The sequence below is a fragment of the Cervus canadensis genome, chromosome 5, assembly GCF_019320065.1.
Source record: "Cervus canadensis isolate Bull #8, Minnesota chromosome 5, ASM1932006v1, whole genome shotgun sequence".
NCBI classification, from domain to species: Eukaryota; Metazoa; Chordata; class Mammalia; order Artiodactyla; family Cervidae; genus Cervus; species Cervus canadensis.
The window spans coordinates 5,815,956-5,837,239 of NC_057390.1; the positions used below are offsets into that span (position 1 = coordinate 5,815,956).

At 48.6% G+C, this 21,284-nt stretch overlaps 1 protein-coding gene across 5 annotated transcripts in view; it reads left to right on the forward strand.

The window, feature by feature from the left end:
- Nucleotides 1–21,284, forward strand: part of NPAS2 (neuronal PAS domain protein 2) — a 122,223-nt gene that overhangs the window by 89,528 nt on the left and 11,411 nt on the right. For 3 of the 5 annotated variants that reach the window (XM_043467967.1, XM_043467966.1, XM_043467964.1), the window contains exons 12-17: nucleotides 5,151–5,292; nucleotides 6,115–6,215; nucleotides 9,354–9,443; nucleotides 12,681–12,827; nucleotides 18,991–19,182; nucleotides 20,741–20,916. In XM_043467967.1, coding sequence (XP_043323902.1) covers nucleotides 5,151–5,292; nucleotides 6,115–6,215; nucleotides 9,354–9,443; nucleotides 12,681–12,827; nucleotides 18,991–19,182; nucleotides 20,741–20,916 — 848 coding nt within the window. The remainder of the gene's footprint in view (nucleotides 1–5,150; nucleotides 5,293–6,114; nucleotides 6,216–9,353; nucleotides 9,444–12,680; nucleotides 12,828–18,990; nucleotides 19,183–20,740; nucleotides 20,917–21,284) is intronic. The other 2 variants (XM_043467968.1, XM_043467969.1) reach the window with 2 other exon arrangements.

Sequence of the window (21,284 nt, forward strand, 5' to 3'; positions counted from 1 at the left end):
AAGCAGGGTTTGGTGAGCTTTCCGCCTTAAAAGAATGACTGCAGGCAAGCCTCAGAGATGCTGCAGCTTCCAGACCACCACAGTAAAGTGAACGTCACCACAGAGCAAATCCCATTGCTTTTTTGGTTTCCTTGTGCACATACATGATGTGTGGACCCTATTCTGTAGTCTGTTAAGTGTGCAAGTGGACGTGTTAGTCCCACAGTCGTGTCTGACTCTGTGACCCCATGGACTGCAGCCCACCAGGCTCCTCTGTCCATGGAATTTTCCAGGCAAAAATACTGGAGTGGGTTGCCATGCCCTCCTCCAGGGGATCTTCCCAACCCAGGGATCGAACCCAGGTCTGTCGCATTGCAGGCAGATTCTTTACTGTCTGAGCCACCAGGGCAGCCCAATTGTTTTTTTTTTTTTAAATGGTATACCTTAAAAAACTTCATTGCTAAAAAACGGTAAGCAGCATCTAACAAGACAGGATTGCCATAAACCTTCAGTTTGTAAAAAAAAATCACACTCTCCAAGAAGTGTGATAAAGGGAAACACAATAAAACAATGTCTGCCTGTAGGTAAGTCCACTCTGTATCTCCCACAGATGAAAAGCAGGGGTTATTCCATCATCCCATAGAGGTGGGGCACAGTCTGTGCATCCTGTCCTCCCCTTAGCCTAAGTGCTGTACCCTTCCCTCAAAAAGAGCACCCCGTAAGCTCATTGCCCCTCACACCCTCTATGGTATCGCTGGCGGGGTGTACTTGCCGCTTCTGTGTCTGGGGGTCTAAGCTGACACCCATGTTGGAGCCAGCCTGGCATCGGGGAGCCCTGAGAGGCATGGGGAGGTGTTTCTCGTCACAAAGCCCAGAGCTCTTTCCCCTCCAGCCTGAGTCCCTGGCACGCTCTGGCCAGGCAGCCCTCATCTCTGACAACTCAACAGAAACTCACAAGCAGACCAGAACCCTGTTTCTCAAAGGTCATACTTCAAGCAGACACACATGTTGGGAGGAAAAAAGAGAGAAAGCAAGAAAAGGAATGTTGTATTTCATCAAAGCTAAGAAGCCATCGATTGTAAGATCTATCTCTATCTTCACTAAGAAAGAGAGAAAGCTGTCAATCTGTGAAGTCAGGATTTCTTATTGTGAGTTGAAGGACATATCCCAATTTAATTTTATGTCAAAATGTGGGAGGGAAGTTCATCTTAGAATTGATGAAACACAGTTCAAGTTCCAGCCTGCCCATGACCTAGAATCTAGAGTCTCTGGCCAGAAATTGACACAACAGCAATGTGTGTGATAAAGGTCACACACAGCAATGGTCAGTTTATATTTTCTATGTGCTGGGAAACAAACAAAAAAAATCAATGTGATTTGCTTTATTGTGATACTCACTTTACTGCAGTCCGTGGACCATAGATGCATCTCTGGTCCATTAAGAACTGAGTTAGGAAGAGGAAGAGATCCCCTTTAGAGACCGGAATGCGTTTGCATCTTTGCTGAACCTCTCCCACTGACAGGCAAAGTGATGCTGCATTGTGCGGTGATTCCTCACCAGCACCATGGTACGACACCTCTGTCATTGTTCATGGACGTGTTTATTACCCAGCTCTGTCACAGGAATGCATCATATGTCATGTCCAAGGCTGGGATTAAGTTCCTCATAGGCAGGTGTTCAACACAGCTGAAGATCAGGCACACTGTGGGTCATCCAGTCGGAAATTCATTATTAAGGTTTCCTATCGTTGGGGAATATTAGAGCCCAATGAAACTTCTCATCAACATGCACTTGTGTATAAACACACAGAGGACTCTTGAGAGTCCCTTGGACAGCAAGAAAATCAAACCAGTCACTCCTAAAGGAAATGAACCCTGAATATTCATTGGAAGGATTGATGCTGAAGCTCCAATACTTTGGCCACGTGCTGCGAAGAGCTGATTCATTGGAAAAGACCCTGATGCTGGGGAGGATTGAAGGCAGGAGGAGAAGGAGTTGGCAGTGGATGTGATGGTTGGATGGCATCATCAACTCAATGGACATGAGTTGGAGCAAACTCCAGGAGATGGTGAAGGACAGGGAAGCCTGGCGTGCTGCTGTCTGCAGGATCGCAAAGAGTTGGACATGACTGAGCAACTGAACAACAAACACAAATACAGTCTCAGGCTGTCAGATTCAGAAGTCCCTTTTAAAGTCACAGCTCCAGGACCATGCTTTTCAAACTCTCAGCAGTAATGGACCATTTGGATTTTTTATTTCAAATCTGTCACTGACGGATGCTCTATAAAATGCAGATTCCCCTGCTTGGGTGTGATGTATGGCAGATGGCTAGAAAAGTTTCTCAGCTCTTCCTCTCACTTCCTGCACTTACTTGTCTGCTGACCAGGCACACAGAATTCGCCTGGGACCCCACTCTAAAAGGTGGGATTTGGGGAAAAGCACTCTTCTTGCCTGGTCACATAAGACCCAGTGGTTACATAGGTTGTGAGAGCTGGACCGTAAAGAAGGCAGAGCGCCAAAGAATTGATGCCTTTGAACTATGGCTCTGGAGAAGACTCTTGAGAGTCCCTTTGACAGCAAAGAGATCAAATCAGTCAATCTTAAAGGAGATCAACCCTGAATAATCATTGGAAGGCCTGATGCTGAAGCTTAAACTCCAGTATTTTGGTCACCTGATACAAAGAACTGACTCATTGGGAAAGACCCTGATGCTAGGAAAGATTGAGGGCAGAAGGAGAAGAGGGTGTCAGAGGTTGCAATGGGGATGGCATCACTGATGCAATGGACATGAACTTGGGAAAACCCCAGGAGATGGTGAGGGTCAGGGAAGCCTGGCGTGTGCAGTCCATGGGGTTGCGAAGAGTCGGATACGACTGGGCGACTGAACAACAACTTCTTCCCTGGAGAATCCCATGGACAGAGGAGCCTGGTGGGCTACAGACTGTTGGGTCACAAAGAGTCAGACACAGCTGAAGCGACTTAGCTCACACGCACGCTGTGACCAAGCAGTAGGGTCTGAAAACAGACACTGAACCCAGCAAACCCAGACACACCCTGCGATTCTGTTTTGCACTAAGGCCTTTGTGGCTGGTAGCAATCATTTCAGGCCTGTTTGGGCACACTAAGGGTCCACCCTCACTGGAGGCCCAACTCAAAGGACAGGACTGTCATGTAGACTTAGACACAGGGATTTAAGACCTGAGGCCAGAGACACCAGCCTGTCCAAGCAGCCCAGGAATCTCACCATCCTTCTGAGAATAGGAAGGAGCCCATCTCAGGAGAGTAATCATTATGTTTCTTCTTTAGCTTACAAATCACTAGAGTCATCTTCTTAGGCTGATGAGCCAGGTGGCACTTGTGATAAAGAACCCACCTGCCAGTGCAGGAGATGTGGGTTTGACCCCTGGGTCGGGAAGACCCCCTGGAGGAGGGCAGAGCAATCCTCTCCAGTATTCTTGCCTGGAAAATCCCACAGACAGAGGCACTTGGTGGGCTACAGTCCACAGGGTTGCAAAGAGTCCAACATGACTGAAGCGACTTAGCACGCATGCACGCGCGACACCTGAGCCAATGCAGGATGGAAAGGTGGTTCCTCGGGGCTGGAAAGTCACAGCTGCTTTCTCTTCATGCCATGCTCTTGAGGCAGAGGCACCCTGGGGGCCCAGCGACAGTTAGGATCCCGGGGTCAAGAATTGGAGACCTTTGCCCCTCAGCCTGTTCTGCACTCGGGTGCCTTGAGGCTGCAGAGGAAGAGCAGTGGGGAGACAGTGTCCAGAACAGTCCAAAGGCATCTGTCTGATTGGAGTATTTATTTTTTTATTTTTTAGATATTTGTTTCTTTGGCTGCATCAGGTCTTGGTTGTAGTACCTTCGTTGTGGGATCTTTATTGCAGGCTTCTCTAATTGCAGAGCTCAGGCTTCTCTCTCTAATTGGGGTGCACAGGCTTAGTTGCCCCAAAGTATGTGGGATCTCAATTCCCCAACCAGGGATGGAACCCACGTCCCCTGCATTGGAAGGCGGATTCTCAACCACTGGACCACCAGGGAAGTCCCAGAGTATTTTTCTTTTTTTAGATTTTCTTTTTAATGTGGACCATTTTTGAAGTCTTTATTGAATTTGTTACAGTATTGTTTTGGTTTTATGTTTGGTTTTTGACTGGGAGGCATGTGGTATTCTAGCTCGTGAGGCGTGTGAGCAGGGATTGAACCTGAGCCCCTGCATTGCATTGGAGGGTGAAGTCCTAACCGATGTCCAGGGAAGTCCCTCATTGGAGTATGAATAACCCAGTCCCACCAGCAACCTTATTTCTAGAATCTGTCTCTCCACCCGCCTTCAAGGAAAGCCAAGATTCTGGGCTGCTGCTGCTGCTGCTAAGTCACTTCAGTCGCGTCCGACTTTGTGCGACCCCATAGATGGCAGCCCACCAGGCTCCCCTGTCCCTGGAATTCTCCAGACAAGAACACTGGAGTGGGTTGCCATTTCCTTCTCCAATGCATGAAAGTGAAAAGGGAAAGCGAAGTCGCTCAGTCATGTCTGACTCCTAGCAACCCCATGGACTGCAGCCTACCAGGCTCCTCCATCCATGGGATTTTCCAGGCAAGAGTACTGGAGTGGGTTGCCATTGCCTGCTCCGAGATTCTGGGCATGAGGTGACAATTTTAAGGAAAAACAAAATGCCAGGTTAACTATGAAAATCTAAAATATCAAAATAGAAGGCAAGAACGTGTAATAAACACTGCTTACAGGCTGAAAAAAACCTGAAACTCAGTTGCTCAGTCATCTCCTACTCTTTGCAACCCCATGGACTGTAGCCCACCAGGCTCCTCTGTCCATGGGGATTCTCCAGGCAAGAATACTGGAGTGGGTTACCATGCCCTCTTCCAGGGGATCTTCCCAACCCAGGGTTTGAACCCAGGTCTTCCACATTGCAGGCGGATTCTTTACCATCTGAGCCGCCAGGGAAGCTACCAGGCCCTCAAAGATGCTAGATTATATATTTGTATAAGTAGTCCTCCTGAATGAGTTTGGAATTCTCTCCAAGCAGCTATAGTATTTCTCTCAGCATCCTTCAAGCTTTCCTACGTATTTAGAGGACAACTAAAATAACATAGCTCATTGCCGTGGTCTTGATGCTGAAACACGGACTCGGGGTGTGTGTGTGTGTTTCAGGACAAGGGCTCCAGCCTGGAACCTCAGCAGCACTTTAATGCACTTGACCTGGGCACCTCAGGCCTTAATACCAGTCACTCACCATCGGCCTCCTCACGAAGTTCCCACAAGTCCTCGCGCACAGCCGTGTCAGAGCCCACCTGTAAGTGAGACTCTGCAGAGGGCAGGGCGGTTGGGAGTATACACAGAGTCCCACCAGGGACCCCACATTCAAGGAGAAGCAGGGCAGTCCGTGGCATGAAGCTGAAGTCGCCATCTGGTCCCCACTCCTTGCTTTCTTTCCCGCTAGCTTCCTCCCCCCGCCCCGCCCCAGCCTGCTGCATGCTCTGGTTCCTCTGCTGCCCCACGAGGCCGACATACAGCAGGTGTCCTGCAGGCCTGGGGAGCCGTGTGATCAGGCAGGCGGCTGAACCACGCGGCGCACCTAAAGCCTGTGGGTGCTCCGCTGTCATCCCCCGGTTCCCCAGACGAGGCTGGAGGCTGGCAGAACTTCCGGGCCTCTCGGAACCACCCCCACTGCTGCTAGGCTTCCTTCATCAGATTCCAAGCAGGTCCATGTTTCATGCACACCGTGGTCACCCTCCCCCTCGTTTTAAAATTTTTATCTATTTATTTATTTATGGCTGTGCTGGGTCTTCACTGCTGTGTGCAGGCTTTCTCTAGTTGCAGCCAGCGGGGAGTCCTCTCCAGTTGCGGTGCGCGGGCTGCTCATTGCGGAGGCTTCTCTTGTTGCAGAGCACGGGCTCTAGGGCTCGCGGGCTTCAGCCGTGGGCCCAGTGGTTTTGGCGCACGGGTATCGTTGCCCCGCAGCCTGTGGAATCGTCCCACACCAGGGATGGAATTTGTGTCCCTTGCCTTGGCAGGATTCTTAACCACTGGACCACCAGGGAAGTTCTCTCCCCCTCTTTTGATAAGAGAGCTGTTAAGTGTGTGCAAGTCTGCAAGGTGCCATGTTTTCTTGCAGCCACTCCAAGCAAGCTGAGGGCAGAGGCCAGCACCCCGGCTTTGCCCAGATCGGCCCAAGAGCTCCCAGTGCCAGGACTCAGCCAGGCAGCCGCGATGCCGGTATGTGTGTGACCCCAAACTTTCCCCCTAGACTGTGCTACAGCACTGCAGGGGCCTGCCAGGCCACGGGACTGCGGGCGGCATCTTCCTAGAGAACACGCTGTGCTTAGAGACTGTGGGTGGTGGGCGGGGGTGGGAAGCTAAGTAGCTTAATTGGCAACTAATTTGAAACACTCTGATCCCAAAATTAACATGGATGTATATCCACAGAGTGCAAAATCCAAAGGAGTTTTAAAGCTTGAAACTTCAAACCTGGGGGGTCCCATCCCCAGAGCCTCTGGGGGTACATGATCAGGACCCTCCCATTTTGGACCCCTATTCCCAGTGAAAATGTCTAAGAAGCTTGGTGTCAACAAAAATGTTCCTTGGCATATATTGGGTTGCCCAAAAAGTTTGTTTGGGTTTTTCCATTCCATCTTATGTAAAAGCCAGATGAACTTATTGGTCAACCCAGAATCAGGCAGCATCCTTCATACATGCCAGGCCTCTCCAGGACTCATTGGAAAAGACCCTGATGCTGGGAAAGATTGAGGGCAAGAGGAGAAGCGGATGACAGAGGATGAGATGGCTGGATGGCATCACTGACTCAATGGACATGAGTTTGAACAAGCTTCCAGAGATGGTGAAGGACAGGGAAGGCAGGTGTGCTGCAGGCCAGGAGTCCCAAAGAGTCAGACGTGAGTGAGTGACTGAAGAACAACCACTCCAGGGTGTCAGGGAACGTGGCCTCCTAGAAAGCACACTGGCTGGATGCAGAGTCACTGATGTACATACACTACTCCGGTCATCCATCACAAGCTGCCAACCACGCCACACTCAGTGGCATAAAGCTTCCAGGATTTTCCATGTTCACAGATTCTGAGTCAGAAATTCAGAAAGGGCACAGTGGGGGTGACTCCTGTCTGCTGCCTGGTGTTGGAGGGCTCCCCATTCAGGGCTGGGAGGTCCACATCCCCGGCCTGTGCATCCCCAGCTGAAGGCGGGCTCAGCCAAGAGCATCTTCTGTTGACCTGCGTGGGCGTCTCCATGCCATCCTCCCAGCAAGGCTCCGGGTTCCAAGACAAAGACTCTGGAGAAGGACCGCCCACGAGAGCCAAACACAAGCCACCTGGCCTTCCTCCCCTTCAAGTCCCAATACATTACCTCCACCATCCCGCTGGGTCAGAGTAGTCACAAGCTCACCCATGGAGTGGGACACAGACCTTGCTTTTGAGGGGGAAAGTGTCCTCAAATTTGGGGGTCACATTCAGATAGTTGCCAAGTGCCTTCTTCCCATCCCTGGCTGACATTTTGCAGATGGGAATGAAGTCACTAGGTTTTCCCAGTGGCTCAGCAGTAAAGAATCCCCTTGCAATGCAGGAGTCACAGGAGACCCAAGTTCAGTCCCTGGGTTGGGAAGATCCCCTGGAAGAGGGCATAGCAACCCACTCTAATATTCTTGCCTGGAAAATCCCACGGACAGAGGAGCCTGGCCGGCTACAGCCCATGGGGTCGCAAAGAGTCAGACACGACTGAGCAACTGAGCATGCATAAAGGGCCAAAAACGTGAGAGTCTACCGTCTGAGCTCCTGGTCCCTGGAGACCACCTCTTTTCTTGAACACCTCTAAACCTTTCTTCATGGGCTTCCCAGGTGGTCAGTGGTAAAGAACCCACCTGCCAATGCAGGAGACACAGGTTCAATCCCTGGACTGGGAAGATCCCCTGGGAGAGGGAATGGCTACCCACTCCAGGGTTCTAGCCTGTTAAATCCCATGGACAGAGGAGCCTGGCTGACTACAGTCCATGGGGTCACAAAAAAGAAACAACTTCGCAACTAAATGACAACGAACCTTTCTTCTTAACTGCTCCTCAAATTTTCCACTTGTTCAGGAATACTGAAAATACAGTATGCACAGTGAAGCAAAAAGGCTTGGACTCATGCCACCTGCTTCAAATATCACTCACTTCATCTATTTAGTAACTATGTGGCTCTCAGTAAGTTAACTAACCTGTGTCTAGGTTTGGGAATAATCATAATACCTTCTAGCTTGAGAATTGAGTGAGTTAACACATCAAAGAGAGTACCAGGTGGTGGCAGAGACTCTAGAAATGGGCCACAGCTAGAAATAGTAATAGATGAGGAAGCTGAAACTCAGAGAGGTGGACAGAAGAGCTATTTGAACTCAGGTCATCCAGTTCCAAGCCTGGCTTTCTAGCCACTGTAGCAAACTGCTCTTCTAACAGCTTCGGGTGGCAGGGTTCCTCCACCCAGTTGAGCAATGGAACAAAATTGGGAGAATCGGAACCAGCCCGTAGGACTCTCATTCAAAACAAGCTGCTCTGCCCCCAGTGCTGTCCTGGGGGGCAACTTGCCATTGGACCTGCTTTTCATAGCCCCCAGGGCCTGGGGCAATGATGGAATAGCTTCAGAAGAATCTTTTTACTTTTAAAAATTCTCAAGAGCTTCATGAAGCTGAGGGTTGCGTTTCTTGTTTCTACACATTGTTCTCCCCCAATTCTAGTCCATCCCCCCACAGCCCCCTGCCCACAAGGTCTGGGATTCAGCTGACCTTGCAGGACTCTCTCCACCAGATTTCAGCAGTGTCTGGTGAAAATGCAGCCACAAATAGTGCCTGGGCAAGGCAGTGATAGAGAGCGTGCCGGTGCATCTGTCCACGTTAGTGTGAGTGTTGAGCCGAAAGGCCACACGGAGCCAACACTGGTTATGAGTTCCCATTCTTTCTGCTGCACAACACCGCTGAGAAAGTATCAGTTTAGGAAAAGACCAACCAAACCCACCAAGAATGGAGCCAAGAACAGGAGGGGAGGGAGGGTGGCGTGACAATGCCCAGCTCCGGCTGGTGGTGGTGATTCTGCAGAACACACCATGGTGGGAACGTCGGGCCTGAGTGGTCCTAGGACCCCCGCCTGTTACCAGCTGTGTGTCAGCTCTGACTCCATTCCCTGCAAGGGTAATAGCCTGTGACCCCACCTTTTCAGGGGAACATATACCTTCCAGAAGTGAGCGATCCACTCTAGGGCCGAAGGGCCTCCTTGAAGCCAGAGAGCCCAGCTGGCTGAGAGACGGCGCCCCATCACTTCTGTAATAACCCCGAGAAGCTTATATGTATCAAAGCCACCCTCTCTCTCTCCCCCAGGCCCCCTTGCCAGCCCCAGCATCCTGTGACCTCACACAGCAGCTCCTGCCTCAGACCATCTTGCAGAGCCCACCTGCCCCGGTGTCACAGGTGAGTCTGGGACTCAGGGCAAGGGTGACCCAGCGAGGCACTTCCTTGAGACAGGATGCTGAAATCCACTGGAGGGTGTGGGTACACTGGTGCCAACATACAGGCCCCAGACCAAGGCCCCCAAAACGAGACTCTTTCTCCCCACGTGCAGGCAAGGCCTGTTGAGTTGTGGACCTCCCCCCTTCCCCTGCCTCTCCCCGCTGTCCTCATCTCCGTCCATCCTCCCATTGATCTTCCCCGGCATCTATCTCTCAATCCTGTCAACAATCTTGCTTCATCCCTTGACCACTTTTCTGTGTTCCTCTCATTTTTCATGACTCCTGATTGATCACAATATTTTAGAGAAGGTCTATGAGTTAGGACAAATGTCATAGGAAGACTCTACAAGGATTTAAAAGCTCTGAGTCCAGTACTATAAATACCACATTTTTAAAAAAATAAAGGATCAGGGCTTTGCGGAGTAATTCCTGCTTTGTTTCAACAACATTCAATGAGTTACTATTTGGGTCAGTCAGGGAGTGAGTGTGAAGGAGGCAAGGATGCTTGTCACAGGGCCCTCACTTTTGGACTCAGAGTTGAAGGGAGAGATGCTCATGTGAACAGAGAAGCTACCATGCAGTGTGTGTTTTTATAGAACAAGTTTAAAAAAAAATGTATATATATATTCTGCCTGTGGAACTCCAAGAGCGGTTGAGCTGACTGGTCAGACCTCAGATTTCAATTCTTTTGTGGGATATTGAATTTTGCCCCCTCCCTGGCCACAAGGGGGTCCTGGAGGCAGTCTATCAACATGTGCCCCCGGCCATACTCTTGCTAAAATGTAGAGTCTGTCTTGCTGCCAATCTGGCACCACTGATGAAAATCTTTTCAGAACATGTGCCTGTCCCATTAACAGCGGCCTCGTATGTTTTCCTAGAATAAGAAAGACACATGCTAGCATGTGCCTCTTGCTAGAGTTAGGCTTAAGGAAGGATATAAAACCAACCCATGCAGAATTGACTAACATGCTCTCTGTTCATCCTCATTAGGAAAAAAAAGAATTATTTTTCTGTCTTCAAATTCCCAAGGCACATTTGGTAGAAAGTAACTTCTTTTACCCACAGGCCCTTGAAATGAGAATTCCTTTGACTTGTGAGTCTTCCATAGGAAAGAATGTCTTTGTTTTATAATAAGTCATGGTGTGATGAAGGCCCTTTCTGAATTCTAATTTTTCATATATTGAACCTCATTTTAATTAACACTAACAGTTCTTAGTCTCTTAGGCATATTATACTTAATAGCTGTATTCTTTAAGAGGTTCTTGCATAATGCTGTCCTTTCATGTCAGACAGTTTTTCTCATGCCTACTCATGTGAAAAATGAGATTCTGCAGTTTTTTCTTTCCCCTCACTGATGTTATCACTGAGGGACCCCATCAGGGAAAGGGGAAATATAAAATAAAATCCAAACTCTGGGAAATTGGCTATCTGGGTAAGTGATGCTTTTGCTTCATGGTGTGTTGCTAACGTGTCTCTAAGTTGGGATAAAACTCTTAATCAAAAAGGCCATGATCAAGAATATAACAAGACTGGAGACTGTTATACAGAGTGAAGTAATTCAGAAAGAGAAAAGCAAATATTGCATATTAACATATATATATATATATATATATATATATATATATATATATATATGGAATCTAGAAGAATGGTACAGATGGACCTATTTGCAAGGCAGCAATGGAGACACAGACTTAGAGGATGGACTTGTGGATACAACAGGAGGAGAGAGTGGGACGAATTGAAAGCGTAGGGTGGAAGTATATACGTTACCATGTGTAAACTAGATAGCCAATGGGAATTCGCTGTATGATGCAGGGAGCTAACCTGGTGCCTGTGACAAACTAGAGGGGTGGGATGGGACAGCAAGTGGGAGGGAGGTTCAGGACGGGAGGGAACATGTGTGTACCTGTGGCTGATTCATGTTGGTGTATGGCAGAAACCAATACAACATTATGAAGCAATTATCCTCCAATTAAAAGTAAATAAATTTTAAAGAAAGAATATAACAAGAGATTTGCGTCTGGGGATTCCTGGAATGCCTTAGGAAAATAAGAATAATACTAGAAGTAATTAACACTCGTGAAATTTGGTGCTGAGCCCTCACTGATGACTGCCTCCAGCCGCCTCATTGTTTCCCTTGGGAGCCAAGGGGCAGTCCAGAGCATCCTCTCTGGACATGGGTGTTATAGCCTGGACAGTCTCCAGACTTTAGGGAACCCAGCGCAGGAGCTTTTGTCTTTTGTTGTCTTAACTGAATACCTGATAGACCTTTTCTTTCTCAATCGAATTCTCTTTCAAAATCCTAGCTTGGTGTTTTGATCAGTGAGATTTCTGAGCAAGATTTTTGTGATACGGTTGGTATAGAGCAGATATTTTTAAACAAACGTTTAGGAGCGGATTTTTAACCAATATTTTTTATTGAAGTGTAGTTGATTTACAATGTGTTAATTTCTGATATGCAACAAAGCAATTCACTTATATGTGCGTTCGTGCTAAGTCGCTTCAGTTGTGTCCAACTCTTTGCAGTCCTATGGACTGTAGCCTGCCAGGCTCCTCTGTCCATGGAATTCTCCAGGCAAGAATACTGGAACAGGTTGCCATTTCCTACTCCGGGGGATCTTCACAACCCAGGGATCGAACCTGCATCTCTTATGTCTCCTGCATTGGCAGGCAGGTTCTTTACCACTAGTGCCACCTGGGAAGCCCATATATGTATGTATATATTCACATTCCATACGAATCCTAATGCTGGCCCTCCCAGACTAACAGTGCATTAGCTCCTCTGTCCGTGGAATTCTACAAGTAAGAATACTGAGGTGGACTGCCATTTCCATCTTTCAGGGATCTTCCCAACCCAGGTCTCCTGTATTGCAGGTGGGCTCTTTACTGTCTGAAGCCCATACATATACACAGTCTATATGAATCCCAAAGCTGGCCCTCCCAGATGAGAGTGCAAAGAATTAGACCTGCAGGTCCTCAAGGGCCTGAGAAAAGCTCACAGGGGAGTCCCAGGGCCACCCCCACCCTTATCCAGAGCCCGTGCCCATGGGCAAGCTCCCCAGCAGTGGGTCAGGGATGCTGCAAAGAGAGGGAAAGGCCCTGAAAGTGCACGGGCCACTCAGAGCAACAGCAATATCCGTCTGCATGGCTGAAATAGCGCTCTCACTGGGTTCTGTGTCTTGACCCCACCTTCAAGTTTTCAGCACAGCTCAGCATGTTCCAGACCATCAAAGACCAGCTGGAGCAGCGGACACGCATCCTGCAAGCCAACATCCGGTGGCAGCAGGAAGAACTGCACAAGATCCAGGAGCAGCTCTGCCTGGTTCAGGACTCCAACGTCCAGGTGATGCCCCTTACTGGGCCAGCGGTCCCCGGGCTCTGTGCTTCCCACCGCTGTGTGATGTGTCCTAATCCACCCTTTCAGGGCAGCCAGGACTCCCTCCAAGGTTCACTAGGCTGCCTTACTGTGCCCTGCCTCCTGAACAAACTGGAACCTCTACCAGTGAACTGCAAGTAAGGAGCCCCACCGCCACCATCCCCGGCTCCAGGCCAAACGTAAAATTCACATGACAGCCTTTTCACTCACCCCTCACTCTGTTGGGCACACATTTCCTGTGCGGCCTGCACTTTGTTTCATGTGTTTGGTGGTTAGTCACCCGTACAGACACCAGCCTCCCTCCCATGGAGTTTTAAACTCCCCAGCACCTGTGTGACTGCTCTCCGAGCACCCAACCCAGGCTGCTGACAAAGAGATGGTCTACTCTTTGCTCCCATCCAAAACATGAATGCAGGGAGACACGAATCTGTGCCCATTGCCCCCTGCAGGGGGGCTGTCCAGGAGCCAGAGACTAGAGGTCAGCACCCCCAGGCCACCCCCATTGCAGCATGGCAATTGGGGTTCCCTCTGACAGCAGCTGCTTTTAATTGGACCCCACCCCACCCCAGCCCCAGATGTCACTTCTTTGAATCCTATCTGAAGATTCCTTTCTGGAGGGAAAAACTATATATATTGGATCTCTTTCAAGGTTAAATTATTTTTACCAAGTTTCATTTAAATCAATCCAGGACTGTTTTTCTTCCAAAGAGCATTCTTTGGGCCCAGCCTTTGATTGTAAATGTAGCCAACCTTGGAGTCTGCCCTGAGTGAGGTAAGCCTTGGCACCCACCTAGGTGGGAACAGATAGAAGCAAAAGAGACCCCTGAGGGAAGTGGCTAGGGCACTGACCCTGCCGTCCACTCCACCCCCCATGCCCCAACCATCCATGCAACCTCTCCTGTGGACATAAGAACACCTTGAACTGACATGAACACAGGGTAGTACAAAGGTGTTGGGCAGCCTGGAGACTCCTAGAGACAGCCATCCTGCCTCCCTGGATCCCCACAGATGTTCCTGGTGGGCTTTACTTATGCTCTAAACCCGGGGCTGCCCTCTTTGGACTGGCCAGCCCCGCCCACAAGCCTTTGCCCCGCCCACAGCCCTGTGCTCCACCTATAACCCTTCGCCCCGCCCACAGCCCTGTGCTCCGCCTATAACCCTTTGCCCCGCCCACAGCCCTGTGCTCCGCCTATAACCCTTCACCCCGCCCACAGCCCTGTGCTCGGCCTATAAACCTTCGCCCCGCCCACAGCCCTGTGCTCCGCCTATAACCCTTCGCCCCGCCCACAGCCCTGTGCTCCCCCCAACCTCCTGAGTGACATCCCCAAGTTGCCAAGGGACAGTACTGCAGCACTTATGTGAAGACACAAGGGGTCATCAAAGTGCCTTGATCTTGGTCCTCACCAATCCAGGGTCTAGTGACTAGAATTCCTGACTCTAATGACTTGAATAGAATTTTTACTTTACCAGGAAGAGGGCACTGAGCCAGAAACTGCTAAAAGCAAGGTGGGCGGATGAATATCCGCCTCGGAGCCCAGACTTCTCTATTTTCAAAGCTGAACTCTGAAGTGACAGGGACACAAGGCTATCTCTTTTGCTCGCTGGTACGAAGCGTTATTATTTTTCTTCCTCCTGACAGTGCATTTTGTTGACCCCCAAGGTCTAGCACCTGAGCTTTGTGAGTGATGACGTGGGCACCAGGGCTCCACGTGTTATTCCGCTGGTTTCTTCCCTTACGTTATCTTTGCAGTGGAATTTTCCATTGAGCTTGGAAATCCACAGTTAAACCAGAGAACGAGTCCTCAAAGAGTCTTTTTTCATGTATTTTTGCACGTTTAAGGATTTAAAGAGATACGTTCCGAAATGTTCAGGCAAAATGTGTTTTTTTTTCTTAAAAAATAAGTGAGTCAAGCATAAAAGATAAGCAAGTAAAAATTACTCCAATCCTCCCAAAAAAAGTGGGAGGATAGATTAAATAAGAGCAAAACGTGGATAATTGCTGAAGCCTAGCATTGATATATGGGGTTTCATTATACAGTATCTATTTTCTGTACTTCTGAAATGTTCTGTAATAATAAGTCTGTGTAAAGCTAAGCATATAAGAACGATGAAAACCACATGTGAGCAATAGGATTAGTTTGGTGGAAAATTAAAGGTGTTTTTTTTTTTTTTTCTCAGATGACTTTGCCCACTTGAATCAGGCTTTCTATAAAACTGACTCCAGAGCACTGTTGAGAAGTCATCTTCTTAAGCCATACAATTCTCCTTTACTGTCACTAAAGCAGGGGCGTGGACATGGACAGTAGCAAATCCTACCCCTTCCCACTCCCCCCAGGTCCATTATTCCCAACTTCAGTGGATTTTTCCCTACCTATTCCATTGGCTTGGAGCTTCATTGAGTCTATGTAGGCCTGAGGTGCTTGCTAAGTATATTTTTTTTTTCCAAAAAAGATTGGGTTATGAGGGAGACATTCTCAGGATGTGGTGTTTGCACCTAGATAGGATCATGAAGGGTGCTACATAGAGAGCTGTTCACCTGAAAAGCTGTCACCTCTGCGTCCTTGGGAGGGCACCTCTTAATTTATTTTTGAGAGTACTCATGCCCTCTACTGGCGACGCCAAGAAATATAGAGAAGGACACCTGTGGCGATGGCAGATGTGTTCTCTGATTGGTTCTTTCATCCATCTTTCTATCAGTCCATCCTTCCACCCTTCTTTCCATCCCTCTGTCCACACATCTATCCATTCATCCACCATCCATCCCCCCATCCATCCACACACCACCCACCCACCCCTCCACCCTGCCATCCATCCATCCATCTAGCAGACACCCAGTATGTTCCAGGCAATTGGTTAGGTACTGTGGGGACACAGGAATAAACAGAATAAGGTTTCTGCCCTCAGAGAACATACATCAATGGGACAGAGTAGCAGACCCAGCAGTCTCTGCCTTAACACAAACATAAACAGGCTCCCTTCTTTGAGCAAAACTTGATTTGTTTGTTCGTTTATTTATTCTATTCATTCTCTTCTAAGTTTTTTTCTTTTTTTTTTTTTAACTGTGTCTTTGCTGTGCTCAGGCCCCTCTCTAGTTGCAGTACACAGGCTTCTTATTGTGGTCGCCTCTCCTGCTGCAGAGATGGGCTCTAGGGTGCGAGGGCTCAGTAGTTGTGGTTGCACAGGCTTAGTTGCTCCATGGCGTGTGGGTGGGATCTTCCCAGACCAGTGGTCAAACCTATGTCCCCTGCATTGGCAGGCAGATTCTTACTCACTGGACCACCAAGGAGGTCCTCAGATAGTTTTTATATGCCTAAAGAGGCAAAGGAGCAAAAGGAACTCCTTTTTTATTTTAAATATTGTTATCCCCTAACATTTATTGAGCACCTAGGATTATGCCTCAGCATAAATCCCATTAAATCTTTTATGAGGTATATGGTGTTAACGGTACTGTTTTATTAGTGAGGAAACTAACAGTCAATTTGAAGTTTTTGAAAATTGCCCAAGTTCATACCACTAGCATGTGGTGGGGTTGGAATTTGAACTAAAGTCTGTGGGATTTAAGCTAGATGATACTGCCTACCATAAATAAAGGTTGCATTTGTCTGAACTCTAATCAGAAGGTAAATTGTATATCACCAGAAAAATGTTTGCTATTTAGTTTGAATACTGGGTTTTTGCTGTAATGTAAATTACCTCGTGTGCTATGAATAAGCCAGCTTGCTGAGGTTGTGTAAAGCACTAATTCTGAACATTCGGGTATTGGATCTGAGAGGATGGAGAGCCAGAAAATTCTTCTTAACTTCTAAAGTGACAAAGAGCCTTCAGTCGAAATTGCAGGTTTTTCTGGTGGGTTGGGGCAGGAAGGAAAGTGGGGAGACTCGCCTGGTGGTGTGGCTGGAGGGGCATTAGATGGTCATCTTGCTCAGGGCTTGACACACCCTATGGAGCAGATGCTGGAACTGATTAAGCATCCGCCTGGCGCGATTCCACAGCTGTCGTTCCAAAACCACCCTGTCACTCAGCACGTGTCAGCATGTCAGTTCCATACTGGGTGTGAGGTTATGCCACCCTGAATGCAGGAATTCAGGGCAAAGTTCTAGACGATCAGGGGGGAGAGTCTTTCAGCCCTCAGAGCTAAGGATCTAAAAATGGAGTGGGATACGGCTTGTCAAGAATCTGATACAGATAATGGAAGTGAAAGTGTCAGTTGCTGAGTCATCTCTGACTCTTTGTGACCCCAGGGACTATAGCCCTCCAGGCTCCTCTGTCCATGGAATTCTCCAGGCCAGAATACTGGAGTGGGTTGCCATTCGCTCCTCCAGGGGATTTTCCTGAGCCAGGGACTGAACCCAGGTCTCCTGCATTCCAGGCAGATTCTTTACCGTCTGGGCCACCAGGGAAGCCCATAGTATAAATAATACCAGTTTTTAATGCCCAAGAGGAGCTTTTGTTAGAAAAAGCTAGTCACAGGTCTTAAGTTTAAAGTATGATAGAAATTACTAAAGTTCTCTTTCTTAAACCTTTACAGTCAATCCACAGATTACATTTTATTTACAAATCTACTGACGTGGCCAAAAATACCAGTGCTTCTACTTGTGTTCACATTCAATTAATTTATAAATTTGACAAATGGTAAATAACATTCATTATGACAACCATTAATTTACAAATTTAATGTAGCTTAACTTTTCAGACAGTTCATGTTCCTGGCTAGGCAGACTTACAAACCTAAGAAGTAAATCTTTCTGGGCCCTTAAGGAATTCTCTTTAAAAAATCTTTTATTTCTGTATTATTTCTGGCTTTTCTGGGGCTTTGTTGCTTCAAGCAGTCTTTCTCTAGTTGTGGCAAATGGGGGCTTCTTTTTGTTGGGGTGTGCAGGCTCCTCACGGCGGGGGCTTCTCTTGTGGAGCACAACCTGTAGGTGCATGGATCTCAGTAGCTGTGGCTTGTAACCTCAGTAGTTGAGGCTCACGAGCTTAGTTACGCGATGAGGCAAGTGGCATCTTCCCAGACCAGGGATCGAACCTGCATCCTGTGCATTGGCAGGCAGATTCTTTAGCATTGAGCCAACAAGGAAGTCCTTAAGGAATTGTTTTAAATTGGATACACCAAATTTATAAACAGAGTAGACCAAGGTTCTCATAACCTTTTAAACACTCTTTACAAACTGGATCAAATTCTCTTAAACCTTTGCCATTAAAACCACCAGGCTGGGCTGGTGCACTGGGATGACTCAGAGGGGAGGGATGGGATGGGAAGGAAGGTGGGAGAGGGGTTCAGGATGGGGAACACATGTAAATCCATGGCTGATTCATGTCAATGTGTGGCAAAAACCACTACAATACTGTAAAGTAATTAGCCTCCAATTAATAAAAACAAATGAAAAAACTAAATTAAAAAAAAAAAACTACCAGGCTGATAAAGCTGTGCTTATTGAATGTCTGAGGCATACTAAATAACACTTAGAGACTAGTGTGGTGATTGTAAAACTTTTCTTAAACATCATTTTAAAGTTCATGGACTTGATGTTATGTCATCCTTTGGAGTTACCTGCCTTCTTGGGAATGCAGAAGCACCTAGTTAACCAGGGCAGAACTGCCCTCTCAGCCGGGAGCTGGATGGATGGTACAAACCATAGGATGGGTACAGATGGTGGTCACTGGTCAGAGATGCAAGCCTGGGCATAGGTCCTACTGCCAGGACGATGCGTCCCCCACCACCAGTCAACCAGCCCTCTGCCACCATGATTGTGTTATTCCTTCCATTCACAAGATGTTTCTCCTTCTAATAAGAAAGTGACAAGCCAGTACAGACTAAATGAGCCTGTACACCTGGGTGGCACACCTGGGTCTCAGCATCTTTCACACTGTTAGACCCGCGTCACTGGACCAGAGCCTTCTTGAGGGCCAGGTGGCATCCCTGCCACCGGCTGCCCCCTCTGGTTCACGCACTCTGCGGGTGGCCTCCCAGGCACTCACTGTCTCCACGTCCAGTGGGTGAACCTTCCCAGGCAGGTCAGTGTGAGTGAGAAAGCTGCCATTGTGCCGGGCATAGGCAGGCCATACAAAGAAGGGGCGGGCCCGTGCGGGCAGTGATCACAGCCTTACAGCGTTTCTGTTGTGCTTCCAGATGTTTCTGCAGCAGCCAGATGGATCCCTGAGCTTCAGCAGTGCCCAGCGGTCGGAGACTCAGCAGCAGCTCCAGCAGAGGTCCGGCCCAGGTCCCCAGCTTGTGGCCAGCCCGCAGCTTCCGGGGCAGATAGCCTCTGCCCAGGTCACGAACCAGCACCTGCTAAGAGAATCGAGTGTGATATCAACCCAGGTAAATGTGCTCATCTCCAGACTCAGCCCCTGTCACCAGCAGATGGTCTTCACCAATCAGAAATCTACTCCTATGACCAGAGCTGGATAATCATGATGGGGTTTTTCTTATCTTTGTCACTTTGAAGTCCCAAGTTCTACTGGTTCCCTTCTGTGTTTTATCACTATATTAAAATGCTTTCAAGGCATCATGCAGCTGGAACGTTCAGCTCTGATTCTGAGCTTGGCTGAAGGTAGAAATGGCCATCTCTGACATGCATGCTGAAAGCCACACATCCCCACATATGGGGACACACATGTGTCCTTGGTGGCCATTATCGACCCTGGCTTTAGGCTTCACACCTGCCAGTGCAGGAGACATGAGACAGAGGTCTGATCCCTGGGTCAGGAAGACCCCCTGCAGGAAGAAATGGCAACCCACTCCAGTATTCTTGCCTGGGACATCCCACGGACAGAGGAACCTGGCAGGCTACAGTCCATAGGGTCACACAGACATGACTGAAGCGGCTTAGCATGCACGCACACGTGTGAAGTTATCCACTTCTGTCTACCATCCCTTTCTGCAGAGTCACCATGTGCCTCCTGGTCCCCCAGATTCCCTCTCAAGCCCTGCCCTCACAGTCATTACCACTTACTGCAAGCCACCAGTGACCTTGCATCTGACAGGGTCACCCATCAATCAGTGGCACTTGAACCCAATGGATTCAAGAAGTTCTGAGCCCCTGCTTCCAAACCATTACAGCTTGGAAGGCTGGATACAGCTTTTCCTGAAGCCTCTTTTATTTATACACATAATCATGGATTTGGGCTTCCCTGGTGGCTTGGCACGGAGAAGGCAATGGCACCCCACTCCAGTACTCTTGCCTGGAAAATCCCATGGACGGAGGAGCCTGGTAGGCTGCAGTTCATGGGGTCACTGAGAGTCAGACAGGATTGAGCGACTTCACTTTCACTTTTCACTTTCATGCATTGGAGAAGGAAATGGCAACCCACTCCAGTGTTCTTGCCTGGAGAATCCCAGGGACAGGGGAGCCTGGTGGGCTGCCATCTATGGGGTCTCACAGAGTCGGACACGACTGAAGCGACTTAGCAGCAGCAGCAGGTGGCTCGGCAGTAAAGAATCCACCTGCCAGTACAGGAGACATGGGTTTGATCCCTGGGTCAGGAAGACCCCCTGGAGAAGTGAATGGCAACACACTATAGCATTCTTGCCTGGGAAATCCCAGGCAAGAGGAGGAGGAGCCTGGTGAACTACAGTCCATGGGGTTGCAAAGAGTCACACAGGACTTAGGAACTAAATAACAACACATCATGGATTCAGTAATGGCATGCCTGCCCCAAACCTGTCACTGTCCTTTAAATCCCAAAGGGTTTAAAGAATCCTTGACATGCTTACAGTCCCAACAGGAAAGCCATTCATAACACCAAAACATCATAATGATGGTCAGTGGGCCCTAAATGTTCAGAAAGGCCTAAGCGGGTAAAAGAAAGAGGTTCTGGGGAGGTAACACCTGAGTTGAGCTGAAGGTTTACCTTTCTTGTTTCGATGGTTGCTCCAGGGTCCAAAGCCATTGAGAAGCTCACAGATGATTCAGGGGAGCAGCCTGACACCCCAGTTTAGCAGTACCACCACTGCGCTCCCGTCGGCTCTGAGCCTGACCACGCCAGCTTCCGCCTCCCAGGAGGCCCCCCAGGGCCAACCCAGCCCGGACTTCAGCCATGACCGGCAGCTCAGGTATAGACTCTGTCCTTGTTGGAAAGGTAACTGAGACATAGTTTTACACTGTTCATCTTGGCTCTCTGCTGAAGATGGAGGCAGAGTTTAGACAAATAGACTCTAAATCCTCTGCAGTTTTTTAAATTGAATTTTTAATTTTGTATTGGAGTCCCTGGTCGCTCAGCCGGTGAAGAATCTGCCTGCCAATGCAACAGACCCAGTTCTGATCCCTGGAGAAGGCAATGGCAACTCACTCCAGTATTCTTGTCTGGAGAATTCCATAGTCAGAGGAGTCTGGCGGGCTATAGCCCATGGGGTCACAAAGAAACAGATACGACTGAGCAGCTAACACTTTCGCTTTTTTCATGAAGCTGATTGACAATGTT